This window comes from Epinephelus fuscoguttatus, linkage group LG20 (assembly GCF_011397635.1).
Source record: "Epinephelus fuscoguttatus linkage group LG20, E.fuscoguttatus.final_Chr_v1".
Lineage (NCBI taxonomy): Eukaryota > Metazoa > Chordata > Actinopteri > Perciformes > Serranidae > Epinephelus > Epinephelus fuscoguttatus.
Genome location: NC_064771.1, coordinates 28649742 through 28662553, shown reverse-complemented (window position 1 = coordinate 28662553; position 12812 = coordinate 28649742). Strand labels below are relative to the sequence as shown.

The 12812-nt window shown below is 41.3% G+C and overlaps 1 protein-coding gene across 3 annotated transcripts; it reads left to right on the top strand.

Annotated features, from left to right (window-relative positions):
* Positions 1–1757: 1757 nt before the first annotated feature.
* On the top strand, positions 1758–10606 carry si:dkey-21c1.4 (serine-rich adhesin for platelets). Of its 3 annotated transcripts, none has more exons than XM_049563099.1 (6): positions 1758–1831; positions 2109–2200; positions 4546–5880; positions 7134–7244; positions 7370–7486; positions 7566–10606. In XM_049563099.1, the coding sequence occupies exons 2-6, from the start codon at positions 2191–2193 to the stop codon at positions 7592–7594; spliced, it is 1602 nt and encodes a 533-aa protein (XP_049419056.1). In that variant the 5' UTR covers positions 1758–1831; positions 2109–2190; the 3' UTR covers positions 7595–10606. The 3 variants fall into 3 exon arrangements, with proteins under 3 accessions (XP_049419056.1, XP_049419054.1, XP_049419057.1); XM_049563100.1 differs by lacking the exon at positions 1758–1831 and adding an exon at positions 2006–2021; XM_049563097.1 differs by lacking the exon at positions 1758–1831 and having other exon boundaries at positions 1894–2200.
* The last annotated feature ends 2206 nt before the right edge of the window (positions 10607–12812 follow it).

Here is a 12812-nt window from a genome sequence, read left to right as displayed (position 1 = left end):
CCCGGCCTTGGATAAGAGGATGAAAATGGATGGATGTTAACATTCTTTAGACAGAATTTGAAATGAAAGTTCAAAGTCAAATATACAGAGTTCAAAATATGTTTTAAATTGATGTTCTTTAAATTAGGGGTCATGGGAAACCTGGACAAGTCATGGATTTCCCAGCACATTTTCCAGGCCTTTAAAAGTCATAGAAGTCATAAAAAACACTGGTAGTCTAGGAAAAGTCATGGAAATTGGATAAGCAGCATGGTGTTGCAATGGTAAGCTTTGTCGCCTCACAGCAAGAGGGTTCCTGATTTGAATCCAGGGTGGGGGGTTTGAACCCAAGGTGGGGAAGCCTTTTTGGGCGGAGTTTGCATGTTCTCCCCGTGTCAGTGTGGGTTTTCTCCAGGTACTCCAGCTTCCTCCCACAGTCCAAAGACATACAGGTTAACTGGTGACTCTAAATTGTCCGTAGGTGTGAATGTGAGTGTGAATGGTTGTCTGTCTCTATGTGTCAGCCCTGTGATAGTCTGGTGACCTGTCCAGGGTGTACCCTGCCTCTCACCCAGTGTCAGCTGGGATAGGCTCCAGCCCCCCGCGACCCCTAACAGGATAAGGTGTTACAGAAAATGAGCGAATGAAATACCATTGGCCATTTTGTATTTCTACACTAGAAGTACATTAGATAGGACAGGATGAGTGTGAAGGGGGAAGAAAGGGGGAAGTCATGGAATTTTGTTGTGTGTAATAAAACTGGTACAGTAGTCTTCTGTGGATGACCTTTTATGTACTGCAACACAATGGTAAATTTATTTTCTAAAGCTACTGACGTAATGTAGCTCCAGAGTGCGTCTGTGTGACATTTGTTTACTATCACGTAGGTTGCTTCATTTTCCCCCTGCGTTCCATCTCTCCCACAAAGTACGCCAGCTGGGAACAATTACAATTTCAGCCAAGCTGGGCCAAAAATAAATTAAATTAAATTAAATTAAACAAAACAAAAACAGATAAAATTAAATTAAAAAAAAAGAAAAATTAAATAGAATTAAATTGAATCTAATATAATGGATCCATAACAAGTTTTGAAATTTTGTCCATGAAAATGTGTGGGAAGCCTATTAAAATTATACAAATGAATGTAAGGCTTGTTTTTGTATATTTTGAACCATATCATCCCTAAAATCTGTTTCCTCAAAAAAAATAAATAAATAAATAAATAAATAAAATAAAAATAAAATTTAAAAATGCTTTATTTGACACACAAAGATAGTCATTCTTAACTTATTCTTTTCAAATAACACAATACAGTTTGATAATAAAAATTTTTTTAGGATAACAGAGCAACTCATGCTGAGGATGACCATGAGGTGTGGCCGAAAGCTTTAAGAAAGTCAAGTATGTTGTTTGGAGATTTTTTTTCTTCAATAAATCTTTTTTCTTTTTTATTTATTTAATCATGTGAATAGGTATAGAAAGAATTAAATTAAAATAGAATAAATTTAGTAAAATAAACTTCAAATAACCATAAATTAATCATTATTGAACATTAAAAAAAAACCCATTCAGCTTCTGTTATGGGAAATAACTGCCAAGAAACTGTTTTTGTGGTTAATTAAACGTCTTGTTCTGCTACATAATACCGTCAACAGCTCTGAGGACAACTCAAATACCGTCTGACCGTAATATCAAAGGCTTTAGTCGGAATTTTGATGAAGTGTTTTTGGTTTGTTCGGGGATTTACGCGAAACCGGAAGTAGGCAGGAGTGAATCATCTCAGTTTACGACGTAGCAGAGACGCCAGTGTGCGCACCACACCCACTGAACAGATCTCTACATGACCATACAGGTATTTAATTAACTGCTACTATGCGCCACACAGCCCCGTTATAATCCATCACTAATAAGTACAGTTTTAAAACTAAATAAACGCGGTAATTTTAAGCTAATTTAGCGACGTGTTAGCACTTTACACTCAGGCTTCTAACGCGCCACCTAAAGGGTCCTCACCGGAAACATCAACAGTCATGACCCTGAATGTAAAAACTTGTTTGCGAAGCTGAAAGTGTTTAAATGTCGACACTTCTGTGACTTAATATAATCATTTATGTCACTTTATTTCATAGTTTGACGCTGTTGTAACTTCCCTGTTGCACGTTTTTGGAACATGCTTCAACCTGATTGGCTGTTTGGACAGACGCGTGCACAATGAGCTCTGGTAAGTGTCACAGTATTGTTTTGTCATTCACAAAAGCAGAACCACCACGTGACCTCATCACCACTGCTATTATATGTGGCTTTATTGGGACTTACCGCCCTGCTGATGCAATACAGTAGAGTCTGCAGTGGAATAGACTCCACTCCAAGTTCACTGCTCAAAATTAAAGGAACACTGTATGGTCACAGTCTAACACCAAGTCAGTTAAACTTCAGGGATATCAATCTGTCCATTTAGGAAGCACAAGTGATTGTGAATCAGTTTCAGCTGCTTGATGCAAATGAAAGTGACAACAGGTGCAACGAGGAGGCAAAAGCAAGACAACCTCCAAAAAGGAAATGGCTTTACATGTGGTGTCCACAGACAGCTGCTCTCTCCTTATCCTTCCTGACTGATTCTTCTCTAGTTTTGTGTTCTGCAAGTGTCCTCGTCACTACTGGCAGCATGAGGCAGTATCTGCAGCCCAATCAGGTTGTACAGGTAGTCCAGCTCCTCCAGGATGGCACATCCATACGTGCCGTCGCAAGAAGGTTTGCCGTGTCTCCCAGCACAGTCTCAAGAGACCGGCTGTTACATGAGGAGAGCTGGACAGGGCAGTAGCAGGGCATCAACCCAGCAGCAGGAACGGTATCTGCTCCTTTGTGTGAGGAGGGACAGGAGGAGCACTGCCAGAGCCCTACAGAATGACCTCCAACAGGCTACTGTGCAGCTCGATTCACCAGAGAACACCAGCATTGGCACATTTGCTATCAGTGCCCTGTTCTCTTCACAGATGAGAGCAGGTTCACACTGAGTGAACCTTCACATGTGACAGGCGTGAAAGAGTCTGGAGACGCCGTGGTTAACGTTATGCTGCCTGTAACATCATCCAGCATGACCAGTTTGGCGGCGGGTCAGTGATGGTCCGGGGAGGCATATCCTTGGAGGGTCGCACAGACCTCCGTCATAGCCAACAGTACCCTGACTACCAGGATGAAATCCTCAGAGCGACTGTCAGACCTTACACTGATGCAGTGGGCCCTGGGTTCCTCCTGGTGCAGGACAATGCCCAGCCTCATGTGGCCAGATTGTGTAGGCAGTTCCTGGGTGATGAAGGCATTGAAGTCATTGACTGGCCCTCTCATTCCCCTGACCTAAATCCAACTGAGCACCTATAGGACGTTATGTATTAATGCATCTGACGCTACCAAGCACTGTCACAGACTATCCAGGAGCTCACAGATGCCCTGATCCAGGTCTGGGAGGAGATCCCCCAGGACACCATCTGCTGACTCATCAGGAGCATGCCCACACATTGTCGGGAGTGTATATAGGCATGTAGGGGCCATACACATTACTGAGTCACATTATGAGTTGGATCAGCCTGTGATTTCAATTTGTTGCTTTCATTTTTGGTGTGATTTTGAATCCAGCCCTCCGTGGGTTGATGATTTTGGATTCAAGATTTTCAACTTGAATTATTTGTTCACAAAGATCTGATGCGTGATTTAAGGGTTCCCTTAATTTTTTTGAGCAGTGTACTTTTCCTTCGATGACAAGGTCAGCCCTTAAAGTAGAGAAAATGTGCATCATGCAATAAATAAAACATAGTGTACATTTCCTTTTAAGCACACATTGGTCGATATTTAGTAGTATTTTACAGTAAGTTCAGACACTAAGTAGTTGTGCTTCAAACACAGTTCATATACCATATGGTGTGCCACAGGGATCTATTCCAAGACCCTTATTATTTCTTATTTACATTAGTGATTTCTGTATTTGTTAGTAAATTTTCTTTGCCCATTTTGTTTGCTGATGATGCCAACATGGTTTTATTACAACCTGACTTACACACTCTAATAAATTAAACTCTAACAAATGAGGAAAGTGGTTTTAACTCAATAAGCTCTCATTAAATGTTTCTTTTTCTCCTTTTTTTGTTGTTGTTTTGTTGTTTCTTTCTTAAGGGGGTATATAAGCCTGTGGCCTCTTAACCTCTCCTGACTTACTTACTTACTCTTACTTAATTGTTTTTATTATCTGGATTTAAAGCCATTTTGAATGTGCAAATAAAAATACATTAAATAATTAATAATTTTGAGCTTTAGACTGTTGGCCAGACACTTTAGACAATTAGAAAACACCATTTTAGGCTCTTGGAAATATTAATAGGCTTTTTTTTTTTTTTTTTTAACTATTTTCTAACTATGTACAGGGAAACATTAAGTTGATTAAGCAGGAAAATATCAAGCAGATTAATTAATAACGTCGATATTTGTTTATATTGACCAGATCTAAACACATAAGTTTTCCTGCCAGGTTGTTGTTGGTATAACCACACACTCTGTCACTGTTTTCCCCCCCAGAGGTGTGCCCATTCTGTGGGAAAACCTACAAAAGGTTGAAGAGTCACCTGCCACACTGTAAGGCAGCAGTGAGCTCCAAAACACCTCCAACCAAACATGATGTCACAACAAACCAGACATCATCGTCCTCTCAGCAGGCCGCAGCCTTGTCAGAATCAACAGTGAAGTCCACACAGACACTGTCGATAACAGCAAGTCCGCAATCAAAGAAGAGTAAAAAGGCGTCTGTTGTATCATCAGAAACACCTTCATTGCCCCCGAGTTCTGCATCACCTCCATCAACAACTAAGAAGAAGAAACAGAAGCTGTCTGAGCAAATCAAGGCAGCCAACATGCCCTCCTCTACCACTTCCCTCACCTCCTCCTCATCACCGTCTCTGTCTTCCACCGTCTCTAAGCCCAAAAAGCAAAGTCTCCATTCTCTGATAGAAGCTGCCAAGTCCACACAGGTTTCTAAGGGATCACAGGAGGGAAGCACATCGGCCTCAGAGGACCAAACTCTAAGCTCTAGACCCACAGCTCAGACCAAAACTAATCCCAACCAAGGCACAATAAAAGACAACGCCCATCCTTGGTTTCTGTCTGTGGACACTAAACCCAAAGCTGTATCTAAAACGAAGGCGTCAAAGACGAAGAAGGCTGCACAAATGACCAAACACACTTCAACCTCTCTGGACTCTGAAGTAAATCAAAGTAGTGCAAGATCCAGTGTAAGAGACGACATCTGGATGAGCAACAAGGGGGAAGTTGAGGATTTATCTGTGAATAAGATGCTTTTAAAATCAGGAAGCAGCCACCAGGCCAGGGTTACCATCCAGGATGTTAAAGCCATGTTAGGCAGAGGTAATGCCACCCGTAAATCCAGCAGACCAAGCATCCTGAGCCGAATTGAAACTGCTGATGATTTAAACAGCAAAATCGGACTTGGTACTAGTCTCAGTCCAGTTCCTCCCCCGACAGGGACCTTGGAAACATCTAGAACCCTGTCAGACCAGCTGCCCAGCACCAGTTTACAACACACTGAGCTACAGTTAGTCAAGAGAAAGTCTAAACCAGCGTCTTTAGTCCCCATGCAGCAGCATGAACTAACCTCCCCTGCCGCTCCCCTCCTTTCTGGCCATCTGTCATCTCAGGTGAGCAAAGCCACGCTCCCTCAAAGTACAGTCAGCGCAAATGAGGGGCTGAAGATGACAGGACTTCTCACTATATCGCCATCACTCACTGCGTTTTCCAGCCCTCTACCGGCAGCGAGGGAGGAGATGTTGAGAGCCGATGATGGGTTGAAGTCGCAACTGAAGGGCAGGAAGCAAAAAACTGCTGATGAGGGAACTAAAGGTCAGTACCTGACAGTAGAATGTGGTCGTCAAAACTCAAGAACATTTTGGTACAGAATGAAATGTTTCTCAAGTGACTTAAGTAATTTTGTTAACTTATTCTTCGACTTACGTTTTTGCTTTAGATGGCCATTTTACTCATTGGACACTTCTTTATTTGTCTTTCCCCCCAGTCGAAAAATGCAGCTCAGCATTTCTACATGAGCTATAGGGCTGGGCTGAATGCTTAGCAGCGTTAAAACATACTTTATTTTGAAGTGTAGTGAATATCCGGCACAGAGCTTTTGTTCCTGCTGTAGAGTGAGTGAATAGCAGACAGATACTTAACAGAGACAACAAACTACTGTGGATTGATTGATGCTTTTGGGGTGAACTGTCCCTTTTAAAGGGGGATTTATACTTGTGTGGCAGACCCTACTCTGTAGTCTACCCACGTAGCCTACGCCGTTGTGAGCATTTATACCTGTGCGGTGGTGTGTCTGTGTCGCTCTGCAGTTACACCTCCAAAACACTAGTTGGCGGCGGAGGTTTCTGTGAAGTGCTGTAAAGTTTAGTTGATTCAAAACACACATTAAACACACATTAAACATGGCTTAATAGAGACAATTTCAAACACAAGTACGCTAATTGGCTTCACTATAACTCGCAGCATTCACAGACAAACACTTGTCTTTATCTGGACACATTTTCCCCACAAATACAACATGCTAATGTTTTTAGCACAAGCCTATGGCATTTTACGTTGTATAAATTAGCCTAGCAGCTAGCGAACTTTTCCTCTTCTCATATGAAGCCAGGGACAACAGCAACATTTAACAAAGGTAACGTTATAGTATTTGGCTCCATAACAACTCACAAGGTTCACTGAAAAAACAACTGTCTTAAAGGAAACAACTTTTATAAAAAAATTTAACATGCTAATGTTATTAGCACAAGCCTATGGCATTTTACATTGTATAAATTAGCCTAGAAACTAACAGAGATTTCCTCTGCTCATATGAAGCCAGGATAAATCACACACAAGACTTAAAATGCTATTTTTGTGGAGGCTTTACTGTTTTCACAATTTATTGTTTCTTATCTGTGAAATTAAAGTAAATAAAAGCTTTGCTTCCACTGAGGGAAATGGTTTCAGCTAACAGAAATAGACAGGAGGTCTGCATCGCCACGATGTGTAGTTACATTTCTGAGTCTTTAATGTGCGTATTAATCTGTGTCAGTGCTTTGATTCCTTATTGTTGTCATGACTTGTAGGAGCTCTGACGCAGCGGAGTCTTGGCCAGGTGAGACTGAGGGAGCTGCCGGAGTGGCTGGCCTGTAAAACCCCCAGCCATCCAAGAGATGTGGTGGAAATGGTGCAAAGAGGTGAGTAACACACTCACCTCTCACACATGCAAATATATCCTGTATCACTCAGGAAACACATCAGACTGCTGGCTTCCTTTAAGTATTTCTGAAGTTTAACATGTATGTTTTTCCTTTTCCATCAGGCTGGCAGTGGTATTACAGGAGGTACATTGATGTGAAGAAAGGTGGTGTTGGTGGAGTGGGCATGTTGTTAGCAGGATACTGTGTGCTCAGCTACATCTGGAGATACCCTCACCTCAGTAAGTGTGTGTGTTATTCTCAGTGTTGCTTTGTGTAACGGGCTGCAGAGATAACTGATCATGTCTGTATTCTTTCCAGAGCATGATCGATGGAGGAAGTACCACTAATGTGAAGGTGAAGACGCTGGGACAAGCGTAACTGTGTGTGAGGGAAACAGCAGCTCGAAGCATCTGTTTTGTTAATAATATATAATTAATCCAGATCCAAAGGTTTACACAGGATTTGTGTCTGACAAGTTGGTACTGGTTTCTCATCATCATGGTGGCGCTTCCTGTCAGCCCATTTGGTTTCTGTCTATGACGATCATATCTGTCCGTTAAAAATGAAACCACAGCAAGCAGCTGGTTAGCTTAGCTTAGCATAAAGACTGGAAACAGGGGGAAACAGCTAGCTTGGCTCTGTTTAAATGCAGACTAAATCCATCAACCAGCACCTTTTAAAGCCTTATATCATGTTTATTTGTATAGAAATAAGGTTAAAAAAGACAGTTTGTCTTTTTAAGGTGATACAGCAACTGAGGTTAAACAGTTTATTTAAATTAAATTGAAATGACAATATGGCCCACTGCTGTTTTCAAATAGCAGGAGGCCTCATATTTATTAAAGGCAGCATGTGTGTCAGATTACCATTTTAAAAAATTATATATCCTCCTGAGACCCTGTGTCCTCATATGAGGACATCACATTTTGGGTTTACTGCACCTTATACTTCATTCTACTTAACTTAGACCTGCTGTCCTCATTTGTGGAAACTTCTTTGTGCCATCTAGTGGTAGTAAGAACACAATACACTGATCCATGTAAAAACAAGATGGCAGCCATCTCTGCCAAGTCAGTCTGCAGCCGATCCTGACACAAAAGTGGACAAGGTCCATAACCTGATCACTTTTTATGTTTGACACTTGTTTATTTGAGGACATTGGGACTTTATTGTTGTCTCGTTTGAGGACATTGGGACTTTATTGTTGTCTCGTTTGAAGACATTGTGACTTTATTGTTGTCTCGTTTGAGGACATTGGGACTTTATTGTTGTCTCGTTTGAAGACATTGTGACTTTATTGTTGTCTCGTTTGAGGACATTGGGACTTTATTGTTGTCTCGTTTGAAGATATTGGGACTTTATAATCGTCTGGTTTGAGGACATTGTGACTTTATTGTTGTCTCGTTTGAAGACATTAGGACTTTATTGTTGTCCCATTTGAGGACATTGGGACTTTATAATCGTCTGGTTTGAGGACACTGGGACTCTATTATCGTCTCATTTGAGGACATTGGGACTTTATTGTTGTCTCGTTTGAGGACATTGGGACTTTAGAATCGTCTGGTTTGAGGACACTGGGACTCTATTATCGTCTCATTTGAGGACATTGTGACTTTATTGTTGTCTCGTTTGAGGACATTGGGACTTTATTATCGTCTCGTTTGAGGACATTGGGACTTTATTGTTGTCTCGTTTGAGGACATTGAGACTCTATTATCGTCTCATTTGAGTACATTGGGACTTTATTGTTGTCTCGTTTGAGGACATTGGGACTTTAGAATCGTCTGGTTTGAGGACACTGGGACTCTATTATCGTCTCATTTGAGGATATTGGGACTTTATTGTTGTCTCGTTTGAGGACATTGGGACTTTATTATCGTCTCGTTTGAGGACATTGGGACTTTATTGTTGTCTCGTTTGAGGACATTGAGACTTTATTATCGTCTCGTTTGAGGACATTGGGACTTTATAATCGTCTGGTTTGAGGACACTGGGACTCTATTATCATCTCATTTGAGGACATTGGGACTTTATTGTTGTCTCGTTTGAGGACATTGAGACTTTATTATCGTCTCGTTTGAGGACATTGAGACTTTATTGTTGTCTCGTTTGAGGACATTGGGACCTTATTGTCAGTGACAGTATTTAGTGTTTTATACTTATCAGCTCCTACTGATCCCAAATAGCTTGGAGAAATTAAAAATGTCAACCCAACACAGAGACAGATTTTTGATCCCATTTGAATTATTGTGTTCATCAATTTAAAAGATCATTTTGCAAGTCAAGAAAATCGCAGTTTCTGTACGTGTTGTAAAACACGTACAGAAGGTGGTTAGGTGACGTCATGGCTTTCTCTCTCGCTGCAGCTATGATGCATGTGTGTTTCGTACCGGGATGTACTCACATGGCAAAAGGTCTTGCTTCACTTCCCGGCTGATAAAATACCAGGAGTCACTGGATAGAAGACACCAGGTAAGATAATGTTAAATTTGTAGGTGGAACATTGCTAAGTTACCTAGCTAGCTAACTTAGGCTAATTTATCTTCTTTACCTAGGCTAACTTGGGTAACTAAGTTAAGTTAGTTAAGTTACCTAGCTAGTTAGTAAGCTAGCTGGAACATTGCTAAGTTACCTAGCTTGCTAGTTAGCTAACTAGGTAACTTAGCCATATTCCAGCCAGATAGCCAGTGTTCGTGACATGTAACTTATGAGATGCGGGATGTAGTTCACTGACACACCTACGACAAACTGCGACTTTCCTGACTTGCAAAATTACTTTTTAAATTGGCAAACTTCAGATGTGCAATTCAGCATAATACAATGGGATCAAACTATTCTTTGTCTCGCCATTAAGTACATATTTTTTCCAAAATTTCTTGGTCCTATGGGGGACACTGGAGGGGGAGGGCCTTTGCTTCTCTATTATTTTACAGACATCACGTCATAACCATAGATTTATAATAATTCCTAGATACCAGATGCCAAGATGGCGCCTGTTCATTCTAATGGAGTAACTCGCCTGGCGAGAACTAGAAAGAAGTTTCTAGATTCCAGGTTTAGTTTTGCGGTACACTGCCTGCTGAATATGCGCAGTTGTGTTTCTCCCACTGGCCCCGCCCACAAGTTCCTGCTTGGCTCATGGGCTTCACATTGTGATGAAGTCAAGGATTTTTAAATGGCTTTTTTCAGCTCGAGCAAAGTTTTATAAACAAATAATAAATAAAACCTCCATGAATCAGAAATTCATAATAGAAAGAGCCATAATTGATAGGGTTGAGCCGAGTACCCAGAGAAAAGAGTATCTGAAACAAATGATGTACTTTGTACGAGTGTCAGCCTAGTAAAATGTGTCAATAGTTGTACTGGTTCATTCATTTTCCGTAACAGCTTATCCTGTTGGGGTCACGGGTGTGCTGGAGCCTATCCCAGCTGACACTGGGTGAGAGGCAGGGTTCACCCTGGACAGGTCACCAGACTATCACAGGGCTGACACATAGAGACAGACAACCATTCACACTCACATTCACACCTACGGACAATTTAGAGTCACCAGTTAACCTGCATGTCTTTGGACTGTGGGAGGAAGCTGGAGCACCTGGAGAAAACCCACGCTGACATGGGGAGAACATGCAAACTCCACACAGAAGGGCACTCCCAGGAAATCTCTTGCTGTGAGGCGACAATGCTAACCACTGCACAAATGTGCTGCCAGTATTGCCTACTGCAATTTTCAAATGGCAGGCACAATATTTTTAAAAGGTGGCATGTGTTTAAATACCTTTTAAAACGAATATTTTTGTGCTGAAGAAGTGGCCTCAACACATGGTAAAGTGTCACTTTTTTTTCACCTTTTTAGTCTGGATTAAAGAAAAGAGACATAATATGTTAATCAGTGAGCTGTAAAGTTGCTGGTAGTTGGATTTTCTTACCTTTGGATAAACCAGATTTGCGGTTTGCTCCTGTTTCCAGTCTTTATGCTGAGCTCAGCCAACCAGCTGCTGACAGTGGCCTTATATTAAATGGGCAGTTATCGTAGTGTGGTGTGTTTAACTCTTTGCCTGAAGGTGAATAAGTGAATTTTTCAAAATGTCAAACTATTCCTTTAACAAATGGAAAAGTTGTGGATCTGATACCAGCAGTTTTATTCTCAACTGACTTGCTCCTGCGTAGAGCATCTGAAGTGAAAGCCTGTGAGCAGTACACTGAAGCATATTATTTATTCACATATCTATGTTTATATTTTGTAGTTTGCTTTGTATTTTATTTTAGATTAAGAAGGGAAAATGAGTTTCTATGTGGAGTCCCACTGTGTGTTTCCAAAGGGCTCCACTAGGTGTCACTGTTGTGTTGTGCTACCAAATCCAGAGGGGCTGGGCAGTCAAATGTTTGCTATGCAGAGTTTTCTGAGCTCCTTTGTGCAGAGGCATTGGTGCTGGGGTCCATGAGGGGATTAAAGGGAACCAACAGATTTTTAACTTGATTAAAATACTTGATTACTCTGGCAGCCCAGACACAGAGAAACATGAAATCCAAAATATCCTGACTCCAGTCTCCATGACAAGATCGTATCTGTGCAGCAGAGGGTTACAGATCTATTTTTCTTCTGCAAATGCTTTCTCCCTGTCACATGATGTTATTATGCATGCCTAGTCTGTCAGTGCCAGTATGTGAACACTCACAGAATAGCAATGGAGGGACGCTGAAGGAGCTTTCTCATCCGGACTGGACCAGTTTGTCATTGTATTCAAAATGAATTTATTGTTGACTTCTCCTCGCTGCTGTAGTGAACACACATTAGCTACAAATGAAGAAATGACAGTATTTTTGTAATGACTTTTTTCCTGATGCCGCCTTGTAGCCAACACAATAAAAAATAATTTCCATTTTCTCGTTTTTTTTTTTAACATTCTTTTTTTTTCTCCATACAAAAATTATAAATATTTTGTGTTTCACTTTTCATTTTTTGTACAAAACAACAAACTATACAAATCAAGTGAGACAAAACAACAGTGAAAATAGAGGCAGAAAGAAAAAAGAAAAACATCTCTGCACTGGAAACGGGAGAAAAAGCACAGTATGTTCCTACCAGGCCCTCAGACACTGATATGCATCCAGATAACACAACGTTTCGCCACCACTGAACACGTCCCCACTTTGTGCGAGTCTGAAGCGAATGTTCTCGTGGATATAAGTGCTATAGAGGCACAAAGTCTTGCAGCGACCACTCGAAGGACCCTTACATGTCATTAGAGTTTCCTCAGTGTGCACTGGTAGCGAGGCAGAGATACAGGCGGGCTGCAGTGGCCACTGGCACTCAAACACAAAAGAAGACAGATGTGTTCTCTATCACCCCCACATTAAAGGCCTTCAGTCTGCCACTGTAGCATGTTTCACAGACGTGTACAGGAGGAAGGTGACGCTGTCTAGAATCAGCAGTGTTTAATCTAAGCTTTGGTCCTGTGTTGGATTTGGCAGAAATCGGCAGATTTAAAACACGTACATGGCCAATGTTGCGGGATAACCCTTTACAGGGCTGGGCAATACATTCATAGTATACTGGTATGT